At 43.7% G+C, this 14,746-nt stretch overlaps 2 protein-coding genes and 1 non-coding gene across 7 annotated transcripts in view; 2 read left to right on the top strand and 1 right to left on the bottom strand.

Annotated features, from left to right (window-relative positions):
- EVI5 (ecotropic viral integration site 5) overlaps nucleotides 1–3,740 on the bottom strand; it is a 75,095-nt gene extending 71,355 nt beyond the window's left edge. For 4 of the 5 annotated variants that reach the window (XM_054165053.1, XM_054165055.1, XM_054165056.1 and 1 more), the window contains exon 1: nucleotides 3,597–3,698. The gene's annotated coding sequence lies outside the window, so the exon portion shown is untranslated. Of the gene's footprint in view, nucleotides 1–3,596 lie in introns of all 5 variants that reach the window. The other variant, XM_054165058.1, reaches the window with a different exon arrangement.
- Nucleotides 3,741–7,367: 3,627 nt separating this feature from the next.
- RPL5 (ribosomal protein L5) lies at nucleotides 7,368–14,505 on the top strand. Its single transcript, XM_009909870.2, has 8 exons — nucleotides 7,368–7,469; nucleotides 8,360–8,429; nucleotides 8,526–8,641; nucleotides 10,034–10,168; nucleotides 10,682–10,884; nucleotides 11,777–11,954; nucleotides 13,594–13,682; nucleotides 14,342–14,505. Exons 1-8 carry the CDS (start codon nucleotides 7,467–7,469, stop codon nucleotides 14,439–14,441), a joined length of 894 nt encoding a protein of 297 aa, XP_009908172.1. The 5' UTR covers nucleotides 7,368–7,466; the 3' UTR covers nucleotides 14,442–14,505.
- LOC128897585 (small nucleolar RNA SNORD21) lies at nucleotides 11,519–11,615 on the top strand. The gene has a single exon (XR_008462472.1). It is a non-coding gene; the product is annotated as a small nucleolar RNA SNORD21 (small nucleolar RNA).
- Nucleotides 14,506–14,746: the final 241 nt, after the last annotated feature.

The raw sequence follows: 14,746 nt of genomic DNA, 5'->3' as shown, positions 1-14,746 counted from the left end.
TTTTCAATAAAATATACCTCAGTCATTTCGCTACAGTTCAAATATCATCAGACATTCGTAAAAAAACAAGAAGCACTGAAGCCCATATATGTTTTATGTGCAAAGCTCTTTTCTATAAATTTTACTTTCCTACTCATTCCTTGAAGCCTAGCTTCCTTAACATTGCTTTTAGCCAACTTCCTCCTGAGAAGGAGCCAGGACTAGCATCTAAGATACATTAACTTCTATTTATTTTTGCCCTAAATACAGTTAAATTTACTAAAAGCCTTTGGTTCCTATTTTGAAAGTGAGAAACAACTAAGTAACTTTTAAGTGTTCACTGAGTCTCCATTAAAACCAATTGTTTTAAACAATTCTTCAATTAAAAAGTATGCAAAATCTGCAAGGAGCTAAACTTGCAAGTTTAAAGGGATGTATGAAGCAAGACTTGATGGAGAAACCAAGCATGGCCTTACGGAACACAGCAACAATGGAAGCTTTTACTTACAATTCTGGTAAGTAATTACTAATGAGACCTTACCTTCAAGACTATTACTCTTCTTTCCTCTAAATAAGCAGCTAAAAGGCCAGCATTCTATCTCACATTAAAAAAAAAATCATAAACCAGTTTCTAAATGACTGACTAGTAACCATGATTACTTGTTGAGCTACAAATTCATTGCAACCTGCAGCTGCTGACAGAGAACAAGAAATATAAAGTAGAAGTTTTAGAAGCAAGAAGTGTAACCAGTTTAGAAGTTAGAAGTTTCCCCATAAGAAAACTGTCAAAGCTCTTCAGTAAGCAGCAAATTTGAATACAGGTGGATACATCAACAGTCAATTCTTTTAACACAAACCATGCCAACATCATTGTCTGAATCCTACTGTAACTTCAACACTTCCTAGGCCCTGCCAAAAACACTACTCCCACAATTCTATAAATTGCCCAGAGTTGACAAGAAGTCAGAGAATATTAAGAGTAATTAAGGAAAAGCTATGATTCACTAGATCACTTCTGCTGCTACCATGTGAGAGAATATAGTCCCTCCGTACACAAACACAAATCATCACCACAATGGTGCACAAAATAGGCAAAGCAAGAGAACAGCCCTGCACTATTACAAACCAACTACAAATATATTCCAACCACTACCACTTGTTGGAGAAAGAAAGAACTACAGACACTTCAGCAAACAAGACTACACTGAAGGCAAGACAATATTCACCATCTTTGAAGGGCTCAAACACTTACCAATAGATGACATTGTTTGTTATAAATATGGCTTTAATCATGCTATTTACAAACTTTAGTGACATACATTCAAGAGCTCTAGAGAATGTATCTAAACTTGAAATTACATATTCCTCTAACACTTACTACTTGCCTTTTTAAAACTCGTAACTATTTTTAACTGCATGCCAGGAAATTAAAAAAAAAAACAAACAAAAAACCAACAACAAACAGCAAATTAAGACTATGCCAACAAGGCAAGTTGCTTCAGAAAACAGCACTGACAAAGTCAGAATTTGTTTTCTTTATTGCTGTTCTGCTCAGACTGCCAGAAAAAAAATCTATTTTAAACTACACATTTGACATTTAAAATATACCTAATGTATTAAATTCTACTTACTCTCTTCATTAGAAGTGAGAAAAAAGGGGGGGTTTTCCACGCAAGAAAACAAGCCAGGAAGAATAATAGTATACATAGACCAACACAGCTGTTCTCCCCCTTCTAAATAATATTAAACCCTTGAATAAGCAGAGTATTCAATTTTTGCTCTCCCAAATTCACTTGCAGAGGACTTGTACTCAAATTTTTATTACTTCTCAATTTATCAATCCTACCCAAAGAATAAGCCAACAGTAACTGTTTAGGAATGCCACTTCCCCCCCACACCTCTTCTTGGAAACTTTGAAAGGCTGCTCTCACATCTGTTGCTTTCTGTGAACCCCATTTCAGCCATTCAGTTTTCCAACCACCTCCTGCTTACTGGTTCAAAAGCAATCAAACAGCTGCACAGGAGATAAACGTGAAGAGCAGGGAAAAAATTAGAGGGAAAAAAAAACTAAAACCACAACCCACCCAACACCAACACCTACAGAAATCCAAACCACCAAGCTGTAGCTCACTAAGTCCCTAAGCCTCAGCGTGCAGGAGGCCAGGAAGAGAAAGTGGGAAGAAGTAGGGCTGTTCTGTTGAAGCTTTCGTCTTCAAACATCTGTTTCTCTTCGAGGTACTGCTGGGCTCGGGGGACATTTGGTGACAATAACTACAGCTGTTCTCACCCTAGATTATCAAATTCAGGCAATGCTGATTCATAATACTGAGTGCTTTCCTCTGGATGACATCCCTCTTTTTCACTGGGCATCTCAATTTCCTCTCCTAATCCTTGTCTACAAAAGAATTCATAGCTATGTGTTTCAAAATAAGCCTTAAATCTTTATAAATGTAAATACAGAACTGTGTAATCACAATCAAAGCAGAAACTACACAATGAAAGAAGGTAAGAGAAATAGACACATTTATATAAGCACTTTTTAATATTATCTACCAGAAAAACAAACAAGATCCAGTTACCATTAAAAATAAATAAATAAGTCTGTATTTTTGGACAAATACTTCTGGAGATAAGTAAAACATACTGAATGTTGTCAGATCTTCTCTGTATGAATCTGCCTCCTTTCTAGGTCTTTTATTTATGATCTTTGGGAAAAAAATAAAATTGTCCCTGGATGACATGAAAGACTATGTATTGATACAGTCAGTGCTAATCCTAGCCCCTGATGAAAATTCAAAATGGTATGCTAGCTCCGCGTTTGCAAAAGAACTGCACTGGTTATAAAGGCTGAAAATCAGCAGGAATTACACGGTACTACAGAAAAATTACACTAGAAGTTAAGGCTGCAATACATAACAAGTAGCCAGAACATTAGCATCGACTTTCTACCCGTATTATATAATCGCGTTCATGCAGATGCGGCAGGAGGTGATAGCAAACGAGATCTCCGAAGCAGCATTTGAACACTATCTCTCTCAGGAACGACAGGCCCGTAGGTTCCTGGTCTAACGCTGCATCCATCAAACCAAGGACGAAATCGCCCTCTGCAGACGGACCCGCTGAAGTCTTCCCCGGGCCGAGTGCGAGAGCCCCTCCCCGCGACCATCCACGGCGGGGGCCACAGGGCCTTTCCATCACGGAGCTGCCAACTGCCCGCTTGCGTTCCCGCGGCAGCTGAGCCGCCGCCACAGCTTAAGGCACGGAGGGATTGAGGCATGCCGGCCCCACAGCCCCCGGGCCGGCGCCAGGGCCGCGCACCGCGGCCTCATGTCAGCCCCATCCCGGGTCGCCGGAGGGGAGGGAGCTTTCCCTTGCCTAACTGCAGCACGACGACGCCCGCTCCACCGCCCACCGGCAGCAAGAGAGCTCCGGGACGCGGGGCCGGCTGTGGGCGACTAGCGGTGCCCGCGGAGCGGCGACGCCCCACCACTGCCCGGCCCGGCCCACAGCCCGACGGGAGGTGGACGGGACGGCACGGCTAGGGTCGCTGCGCCCCACCTAGGCCCTGCCGCGCACCACAACCAGCAAGCAGGAGCGCGGGCGCGGCCGCGCCTCACCTTGGAAGCGTTGCCCGCGGCAGGGAGGTGCGAGCATCGGCGTCCCCGCGCTGGCCCGCCACCGTCCTCCGCAGAGCCGCCCCCCGTCCCCGGTGGCTCCCCGCGCTCCGCCGGCCCCGGCAGCCGGGCCACGTCCCTGGCCGCGCCGCGCGCACGCGCACTCGGTGCGCAGACGCCGCCGCAAGGGGCAGCCCCGCGCTTCGCCGTTCGGAGACCCGCCAGCCTGGGAAGGGCGCAGCAGCAGAGACGGGGGCGTCTCAGGCAGCCAGGGCCACGACCTGCCTCGAAGAAAGTGCGAGCGCTACACTCGGGTGCTGCCAAGGCTCTCCCGGCCCACGATGAGTTCCGGGCTTGGTTCTGATAAATGGCCCTTAAAACCGCGCAGGCGGCTTTACGTGCTCCCGGCCTGCAGGTCCTCCCGTTACGTTATCACTAACGGCAAAAAAGCTACAGCCATAATTCAAGTCCCCAGTGCACCTTGAGCTGCAGCGTCTCTGCGAACCCTACATGCCTTCCCGACACTCCCGCTGTTGCCCTAGCACTTCGCAGCAATGGCAGAGCAAAGAAGCTGCCGCATCGCCTCGACACAAGCCAGGGTGTGCAACATCCGCCCCATTAAGAGCTGGCTTTTTGGGTTAGACAGGGTGTCTGCCTAGCGATTTCCATCACGTTGGAAATCGTTCTCTGGGAGCACTAAACAGCCTCAGGCTAGATGGGCCCTTCCCTACAAGCATCTGTTAGAGACTTTCCGGCCAGAGGCCGATTAGCTGACACCAAGAGTTCAGAGACTCTTCTCGGAGCAGCTCCCCGTCAAATAATGAGCCCATTTGCCATTGTCCATAATACAATGAATAACAGACTCCTAGACAAAATCATACTGACGTTTTTGTTTGTAAGGATTCTAATCAAAGCTTAAAAAAACACCCACAAAACCCAACACTAACAGACTACATACAATACTCCACACACTATCCTATAGCAAAGTATGCGAAGAATACACTCTTAAAAAAACAAGTGAGCAGCTATAGGTTATAGATCTCCATTATTATTTTCTTTGCTACTGTAGTAAACGTTAGTAGAAAAAATGCAAATGCTGATAGTGACCACATAGGTCAGTGCAGTGACAGACAACAGCCTTATTGCCTTGGGTCATCTGCAGGCAGACAGCAAGGGTCTCTACTCCCAGTAAATGCTGCCAAGCTACTGGTTTCATCAGCCCAAGAGACTTTTTTCAACTTCAAGACACTGCTCTCCAGAATACACCTAAATAAAAACACTACACACAATATACCATAAACCAGAAAATAGCATCAGAGCAGAAATCACAAATACACTTTTTTTCTCTATCAATAAGTGGAAAGTACTTTATTCAAACTTTGAAAATACTAGCTTTTGCCTCAGTAAGTTCAGAACCTCTATGAATAGTGGTCACCCTTTCTACAAGCTGAAAATTAAAGCAGAAATTTGCCTTGAATTTTGAAGTGATTCAGGGGTGGGGCTAATAACTTCAGCTGGAGCCTTCTTGTTTTGCAGGGTGACAATGAGTAAGAAAGTATGTTGGAAGCATGTTGGAAGCCTGTGGCCAGTGGAATTCCCCAGAGATCAATAGTGGGTCCGGTTTTATTCAGTGTCTTCATCAGTTACCTATATGAGGGGACTGAGTGTACCCTCAGAAAATTCACTGACGATGCAAAACTGTAGGCGTGGGCTGACGTGCTGGAAGGCTGTGCTGCCATGCAATGAGTTCTGGACAGGCTGCAGAGCTGGACAAAGGCAAACCTCAAGAGATTCAAGGACAGGTGCAGAATCCTGCATCTGGGGGAGGAATAATACCAAGCACGAGTACAGACTAGGAGTCATCCTGCTGGAAAGCAGCTCCATGGAGAAAGACCTTCAAGTCCTAGTGTGTGGCAAGTTCTCCATGGGACAGCAATGTGCCAAGAGGGCCAGTGGCATCCTGGGCTGCACTAAGAAAAGTGTGTCCAGCAGGTCTAGGGAGGTTCTCCTTCCCTTTCTGCTCTGCCCTGGTGAGACCATACCTGGAATACTGCGTCTGATTTTGGGTTCCCCAATTCAAGAGAGACAGGGATCTGCTGGAGAGTTCAACAGAGAGCTATAAGGGTGATTGCAGGACTTGATCATCTCTCCTATGAAGAAGGACTGGGAGACCTGGGGCTGTTTAACCTTGAGAAGAGAAGGCTGAGAGGGATCTTACCAATGTCTACAAATATCTGAGGTGTGGGTATCAAGAAGAGGGTGACAGTCTCCTGTTGTTGGTGCCCCATAATAGGAACAACAGGTGCAAGTTAGAACACAGGACGTTCCACCTCAAAATGAGGAGACACTTCTTTGCTGAGGATGATGGAGCACTGGAACAGGCTGCCCAGAGAGGTTGTGGAGTCTCCTTTCAAAACCTGTCTGGATGCATTCCTGTGCAGCCTGCCCTAGGTGCTCCTGCTTTGGCAGGGGAATTGGACTCAGTGATCTCTGGACGTCTCTTCTAACCTCTAACATTCTGTGATTCTGTGGAATGTGACAGATAACAGGCTGATTTTCTTGACAGTGAGCTATTTTGGGAACAAAGAATCTTCTTGCAGAGAAGAACAAGAAACTTGATTTTGCCTTTTTCTTACTTAGCAAGACTAATGGAGTCTTGCTTATGATACCATTGACTGTGAGGCATTTCTTATGAAAGTAATTGTCCAGCAGTTGCCAGCAGAGACATTTGAGGAGCATGCTAGACAGTAGCTAAGACAATGTGCTCCCAAAGAGTTATTTTATGCAACAATGTGAAAAGCATGTAGAATTCTGAAAATTGTAAAACTCACTTAGTTAAATTACTTCTGAAACTAACAGGTACCTACCTGGTAGGATCCATGCTGGTATTTGCTCTATGTAGGAAAGATTTGTTATTTCTTTCATCCCCTTGTGGTTATTTATACCAAATTTGTAACTTTTTACAAATATTGGTCTGTGTATAACAATTAACATGTCACTGAGCTCTTTTTCAGTAAAGTAAATGAGAATAACTACACAAACACATCAGAAAGAAGTGCTGTCTTTCTCACAGTATCACAGTATCACTAAGGTTGGAAGAGACCCCAAGGATCATCGAGTCCAACCTGTCACCACAGACCTCATGGCTAGACCATGGCACCAAGTGCCACGTCCAATCCCCTCTTGAACACCTCCAGGGATGGTGACTCCACCACCTCCCTGGGCAGCCCATTCCAATGACGAACGACTCGCTCAGTGAAGAACTTTCTCCTCACCTCAAGTCTAAACCTCCCCTGGCGCAGCTTGAGACTGTGTCCCCTTGTTCTGGTGCTGGTTGCCTGGGAGAAGACACCAACCCCTTCCTGGCTACAACCACCTTTCAGGTAGTTGTAGAGGGCAATGAAGTCACCCCTGAGCCTCCTCTTCTCCAAGCTAAACAATCCCAGCTCCCTCAGCCTCTCCTCATAGGGCTTGTGCTCAAGGCCTCTCACCAGCCTCGTTGCCCTTCTCTGCACACGTTCAAGTGTCTCGAAGTCCTTATACACTCTCCTCTTCCTCTCTTCTCTGGAATTGTTTCTCTGATCTGTTCGGACTGTGACAACCGACTGCTGAAGCCCATCCCGGTGTGACTGACACGGCCGTCTTGGCGGCCCAACCCGTGCCACGGCCGCGGTCCGGTGCGTGCTCCGCCAGGCCGACAGGGAGCAGCAGAGCGGGTGCCCGGAACAGGCTGGATGGCAGCGCTCCGCCTCGCCGGCCCGGCTAGGAGCTGCGCCTGCGCAGTGGGCGCGGCCTTTTCCCCCCTGCTGCGGAGCGCAGTCGTTGTGCGGAGCGGGCCCCGGCCTAGGCCTAGACCGGACAGTACCTGGCACGATGGTCAGTACCGGGCCCTATGTGACCCGCGTGGCGGCGGGGAGCTCTGTCTGTCGTTCTGCGCCCGCTGCGCGGCTCTGACTGTCCGGATGGAGCCAGATTGGCTCGGGCCCGGGGCCGGCTGCGGCGGCTCCAGCGTGGCAATGGCTGCCATTAAGACTAGGGCTGTGCAGTAGGGCGGCTCAGCGGGGATCCAGCTGGACCCCACAAGCTGCACCTGGACCGTGCTACCGCCCTGGGCCTTAATCTACCGGCCCGGTGCGGCAGCAAACAGAGTCGAGGCCGGGCCGCAGACGCGTGACAAGGAGCGGGAAGAGGGCGGTCGGGGCGGCGTGGGAGCGGGCGGCTTGATAGAGGCCCCCGTCCTCTGCGGTAGCTGGCGTCTCGATCGAGGATCGGGGAGGACGAAGGGGCAGTCCTACCGCGGGGCTGCGCGTCTGAACGTCGGTAGATCCCGGCGAATGTCTGTCCCTTCGCGATGTCAGCAAAGCGCGTTGTCTTGGGCGAGGGTCGGGAGGCTACAGGAGGACCTGGCTTGGGGCAAAACTCCCCAGAGAAATAACTGGCGGTGGGAGAGCGACAGGAAGGGACCACGGTTAGAACTTCGGCCCATGCAGTGAAGAGGTTATGTTAACAGAGTTGCTGGTTTTCTTCTAGAATTATATGAAGTTATAGGGAGGAGTGTGTTTTAGACAGGAGTTGTGGGGTTTGATGTGTTGGTTTATTTATTTATTTATTATGTTGGTGGTGTTTTTTGTTTTTTTTCAATCAAGACATGTAAGTAAACTGCTGTTTTACATATGATTCAACTACAGTTTTATTCATGGCACATAGAGTGGTCTCAGGTTCAGTGGTTCTATGTTAGTAACATTTAGTTATGTTTTTTATTCAAGGGGTTTGTGAAAGTTGTCAAGAATAAGGCATACTTCAAGAGATACCAAGTGAAATTCAGGAGAAGGAGAGGTATTGTCAAATTCTCTGTAACATGTAATTAAATGTCATTGATAAATATTCCCACTTATTTCACACATTTTCCACACCATAACTACTGTTTTTCAGAGGGAAAAACTGATTATTATGCTCGCAAACGTTTGGTAATTCAAGACAAAAACAAGTACAACACTCCTAAGTACAGGATGATTGTGCGTGTTACTAACAGAGACATCATTTGCCAGGTAAGGTCTGTGGTACTTGCTACTTACCAGCTTTCCCAGTGAAATGAAGGGAAAGGAAGTGTTGCAAGCAGCCAGGTTTTTTAGGCTTGCTCTGAGCAGTTTCTATATTGTAAAATAGCTGCTTTGAGGACACCAGGTGTTGACAAAACTTCAGTAATAAACCGTATTCAGGATACAAAGTGAGTCTTACTGGTGTCAGCATTCTTTAGCAAGGTTGTTAATAAGATTGTATTGTCTCAATGTTGCTGCAGCAAGTGCAGGGAAAGACCTAGGTTTTTTTCCCTCTGTATTTAAAGTGCTTTGAAAAGGGCCTTTTTACTTGACTGAAGACAGCAAAGTTGACTTGTAAACCTGCACTGCATAGTATCTAAATATGCCTTCTCTTTTTGAGAGGGTTTTTTCCTGTGATGTCATGCGGATCATGTGATGCAGGTGTGCCTTATGATGGCTTTCACATGCGATTAAAGGAGACTGGTAAATAAGAATTGTAGGCATTATTTCATGCTTACTAAGTACACAGGTGTGTGTTGTATCGTGCAGTTCTTCACTGTGACTCACTTGTTTCTGAATGTTTCAACTAAAAGTACTGAAGTTTAAAACTTAGGCATGTTTTTCTATGACAAATACATGTTGTTAAGCTCAAGAAAGAGGAATCTATGAAAGTTTAACTGTCGTTTCTTTCTTTGTAGAATAATTATCTATTGAGAAAGTGGAGAGTGCTGTCTTTACAGTTAATTCAGACAGAACTATGTGACCTTGACATTTTTATCTTTGAAACTCAAAAATCAGTGGTGGTAGGCGCTTAGATCCGACTGACAGTGTCTTTCCAGTATGTAGGAATCCTACTAAGAGAGGACAATATTAGAATGTAGAAAGGAGGTGTGGGAGTCAAAAGCAGGTTTGGTATATGAAAGGAAGAATAGAAATACATCTGGTCTCATACTGCCATTTCAGAGGAGACCCCTGAGATGATGAAGTCTCAGATCCATTACTAACCCTACAGAATGATTTTATTAACAGTGTTATCAGAAATTCTGATGCTTTTTGCATTTTTCTGAGGTTTGTTCTATACTGTGTTACATGAGCTGCGTGCAGAAAGCAGGACAAAATCCATCCACATCCGTAATGATTCTTGGAAAAGTTGCTTCTGTAGGCACTTTCCTGGCTTCTTGATGTATGTAGAGAGGTAAATAAAAGTTGCTGACGTACGCTTTTTCTGGCCTAATACATACTTGAAATCTTGGCTTAAAAAAAAAATAAAGGCTATGCTTTGAGCTCACAAGCAAAGGTTGGCAGTTTGTCTATACAGAATTCCTGTCAGCTTAATTAGATGTCAAACAATAATCAAGTCCAGAGTTACTGTGAGACCACTAATATTTGTTTTGTTACCAGATTGCCTATGCCAGAATTGAAGGTGACATGATTGTCTGTGCTGCTTATGCCCATGAGCTGCCAAAATACGGTGTGAAGGTTGGCCTGACCAATTACGCAGCAGCGTATTGTACAGGTCTGCTGCTGGCTCGCAGGGTAGGTATACATCAGTTTGCCTGGAGGGTGCTGCTTTGTTTTTCATGTTTTCTTACAAAAAGGAAAGCTTACGTCCTCAAGTGGCCTGTTAGGGTAGATACCCAGCTCTTCAGGCTTCTCTGAGTAACTTGCTCTTTACCCCATACTTTGGATGGCCTTTTGTGACTGTCAGATCACAGTGTAAAGCATGCGGTTTCAACTCCAGCAGCCCAGTTTTAAGTCCTGGCACTGAGGTTTGGTGGAGGGAGGGAATCAGGATGAAAATGTAAGAAATGTACCTTTAAGACTTTGAAAACAATGTAAACAGTATCCTTCCACTTTCCGTACAAGCTTATGAGTAAGCCTTAAGTTAATTAGTTTAAGGTGCATTTGAACCTTTTTTTTTTTTGTTAGAAATCTTTTAAAACCTTGAAGATCCTACTGGGAATTTGTGTTTAAGGTGATGCTGAGTTTTCATTTCCTCAGTAAGTGGAAAGAATTTCAGAAGTGCTTTTTTTCCTTTTATTCTCACAGCTTCTGAATAAATTTGGCCTTGATAAGATCTACGAAGGTCAAGTTGAAGTGACTGGTGATGAATACAATGTGGAAAGCGTGGATGGAAAGCCTGGCGCTTTCACATGCTACCTGGATGCGGGTCTTGCCAGAACTACCACTGGAAACAAAGTCTTTGGTGCTCTGAAGGGTGCAGTGGATGGTGGTCTGTCCATCCCTCACAGGTAATCTAGTCTGTTTAGAGCAGATCCTTTAGAATTAACCCAAGATTTTTCTGTGTGTGACAGTCCACTTAGACTGTCAGTTTATGTTGAAATAATTTTGTTGTGATGTGGTAATGCTCATGGGTGGGGTGTTTTGGTTGGTTCATTGCTTGGTTTTGAATCCACAAGTGCAATTCTGATAATGCTGCTGGGAGTCTTGAAATTATCAAGAGATGCTATTGAACTTTTAGAAACGAAAAGAGCCATCTTGTTGCTTCTATGTAAAATCACTGAGTGATTGACTGCATTTAAGTAAATATCCTTTAGTATTCTGTTGGTTTAAGACTTGAGCAAATTGTGTGTACTAATTTCAGTGTGAAAAATTGCACATACCAAGTCCAAAGCTGATGTTTGCTACAGTTATCAGTAGAGTAGGTCTGAGCAGTCCTCCTGCACTTACAAGTTTTGACAATTCTTGGTGTAGGTTATAAATGAGTGAATCAAGATTTTCAGCAGTGTTATCTAATTGTGGTACTGCTATTGACTTTTTTTCCTACTAGTAGTGAAAGAAAAATCTTAGATCTGTTGGGTATTTTTCTGCCCTCTCCCATGCTGTCCTATGCATTCTTGAGTAATTGGTGTTTCTGACTTGGCTGCTACATGATGATACTCCCAGTGACTGAATATGCTGTAGTTGGTCCATGGTGTATGTATGATGTACTGCACTGTTTCAAGACGGGACTGATGGCAGCCAAGATGAAATTAAAACTCCTTGACCTTCATTTTTAACTAGTTCCATACCTTGCTTATCCATATGAGAATCTGATGTAGTGGCCACCTCTGTGTGGAACCTAGCCTCTGAAGTAGAGATTTGGCACTATGTCTTAATCCGACTGTAACTGCTGTCCCACAGTACCAAACGCTTCCCTGGTTATGACTCGGAAAGCAAAGAATTCAATGCAGAGGTTCACCGCAAGCATATCATGGGCCAAAATGTTGCAGATTATATGCGTTACCTGATGGAGGAGGATGAAGATGCTTACAAAAAACAGTTCTCCCAGTACATAAAGAATAACATAACACCTGATGGGGTAAGATTTATCTGTCAGCCTCTTGTGCATTAGTTGATAGGTGATGCTGAGTCTTGCTTAGGGACTTCTTTAGCTATGTGAATAAGCTTGATGTATTAAATGATGGGATTGATGTTGAATGTTATCCACCCAAAGAAAATACTTCTTCCTTCCTTAAGGGCTCCATAGTGTATCATAGATCTTCTGAAAGGGAGACCTTTTTTTCTATGAAGCTTGACATTCAACCTATAAGTACAAGCTTACAGGACTGCATTCTAAGATGAGCCTTTTTTCTGGTTTTGCCTGCTATAGTAATTAACTTGAAATTTCTATCCATGCTGCCCACTCATTCCTAAGCATGCACCACAGACTGCCATTTCTGCAGTGGGTGTGGTTGCTACTGTGAGGATGTGTTCTCTGTCAAAGTTGGTTTATGATTTTTGTGACCCCCACAGGTTTTTCTAGACTCCAGGTGACTACAGAACAGCCTAAGTGAGCTCCATTGTAGAAGCTTTACCATAACATGAAACTGAATTGTGTAATATATGTTGTTATTTGATACTACTATAAGTTTTAGAGTATTTGGAAAGGAGCATTTTGGTAATCTTATGTTCTGTACAAGTTTTAAACTTACTTCAAATTGGTTGTCTTGCTGCCTGCAATATTTGTGGTTGGTTTCCCAGTTAGCAGTCTCGAAGTTTAAAACAAACATTCTCATGTCCCTTTTTTAGGCTATGGAAAACTTAAAGCTTCACCCCTTTATGACTGTGGGATTTTTGGTTGTTGCTGGGGCTTTGGGGTTTTTTAACCTAATTGCTAATTTTTAGCAATTTAGTCTTTATTAAATATAACTATGTGTTGTAAATTCCATTTTCATCTGTTTTACTAAACGACATTTATCATTTATACTGCAGTGAAGTGAGTCCAGGATTTATGTCAATAGCTAGACAATTAGTCGTTATACATGTAGAAAATTTTTCAGAGCTGGGACCTAGTGGCCTTAATTAGCTGCAGCAAAAGTATTCTTAAACTTGGTGCCATTATGGAGCCATATTTGTCCTTGGGACAGAGCAATCTTTCTGCATCCTTGGGGAGGATGCAGGGACTGTTACTGTTCTTGCAAGTTTTGTTAATCAGTAGCTGCTCTCACAACTTCTGCTTGTTCTCTTACTAAGCAGCTCTGCAATGTGTACTACAAAGGGTTCTGAAAAGTGGTAAGATTACCTGTCTAAACACAGAGCTTTTGAGGAATAAATGAGAACAACTTTCTAGACCACCTTTTACTTTAAACATAGGGCACTGGCACTAAATGTAGACTTCAGACAAAATAGTATTTCAACTGCAGGATGATAGCCTGTATTTAGGAGAGTTTTAATTAGCCTGTAGTTAACTCTATGGCCTTGGTTCCCTAAGATAAAGATAAAATTACTTTCATCTGGCTTTAGATACTTAAATTGTATCATAGTGACAGTAGGAAATTCAGTATATGCTGTGTCAGTGATCGTGGCAGTATGAAGTATTCTAAAGACAGCCACACAAAACTACTAGCTGTATTCTGATGAAACCTGTTTTTAGTGCATGTTTGGGAAAGGGTAGCTTGGATTATATAACTGAACTGCTATGGAAAATTCAACTTTTTTTTTTAATTACTGTTTTTAAGATGGAAGAAATGTATAAAAAAGCCCATGCTGCTATACGGGATAATCCAGTCCATGAAAAGAAACCCAAGAGAGAAGTTAAGAAAAAGAGGTAAAACGCTCATCATCTTTAATACGAATGTGGCTTCTCTGTTGAAAACATTTTAATTATGTCAAAACAAGTGATGTAATTTACAGTGCTGCTGTGTCACACTTCACATGTGTTTTAGACTAGATTAAGATACAAACATTTCTGTATAACTTTGTCAGGAGTTAACTTGGCAGTAGAAACCCAAAACACAAGAACTCTCACCTATATTCAAGAATAATGAAGTGGAGCATACCTGGGGCCTGAGTAACTGGAACTCGCTGTGTAGCTTCAGGTCTTAGTGTTTTCAGTAGGAAAGTTGTTTTTCTTCAGGTGAAGGCAGTCTGACTAAATTGTTAATAGTAAGCTATTTTGAGTTTTTTAGGGGTCTGGAAGAAAAATCAAGACATAGCTATTGTATTTGGCTTGATACTGTCTGTATGGCTTGGTACTGTATATAGGCTTATCTCTTGAGGAATGAAATGGTTTCAGTCTTGACCATGCCTTTTTATAGTGCCCCAACTATGGCCTTAAATCATTATGAGGAAATAAATTGTTAACAGAAGTAAGAAGATACTCTAGCATAGCACTTCTGATCACATTTCTGGTGCACTGCAACTTTGTTGACCATGTATCTGCTTATTTCTGCCTTGGCTATATACTATAATGTGCTTACATTGCAGATGGAACTGTCCCAAGATGTCCCTCGCCCAGAAGAAAGATCGTGTTGCTCAGAAGAAGGCTAGCTTTCTCAGGGCCCAGGAGCGTGCAGCTGATAGTTAAGACAACTTCCACAATTTTCTATGAAGCTTTGGAAAAAGTGGCAATAAATTTATTGAGTAAGCAACTGTGTAAGACTGGCTTATTAATCTATCTTCCAAGGATGCAAAACATACTCTGTAGCTCCAAGGTTGGCAGTTTTTAATCCTCCATTCTAAGTACTGCATGAATTGAATTTCACAAAGAGAGGTGGCAGACTTCTAAACCAAGGCTGGTGCACTAGAAGTATTCCCATAATAAATCAATTTCATTAACTTTTGACATGGCTCATATAAAAAAACAGATGTAAGAACTTGCTCCTTCTAACT

Source organism: Dryobates pubescens, chromosome 11 (genome assembly GCF_014839835.1).
Source record: "Dryobates pubescens isolate bDryPub1 chromosome 11, bDryPub1.pri, whole genome shotgun sequence".
NCBI lineage: Eukaryota > Metazoa > Chordata > Aves > Piciformes > Picidae > Dryobates > Dryobates pubescens.
The sequence above is the reverse complement of the archived record's forward strand: the minus strand, read 5'-3'. Positions and strand labels throughout refer to the sequence as shown.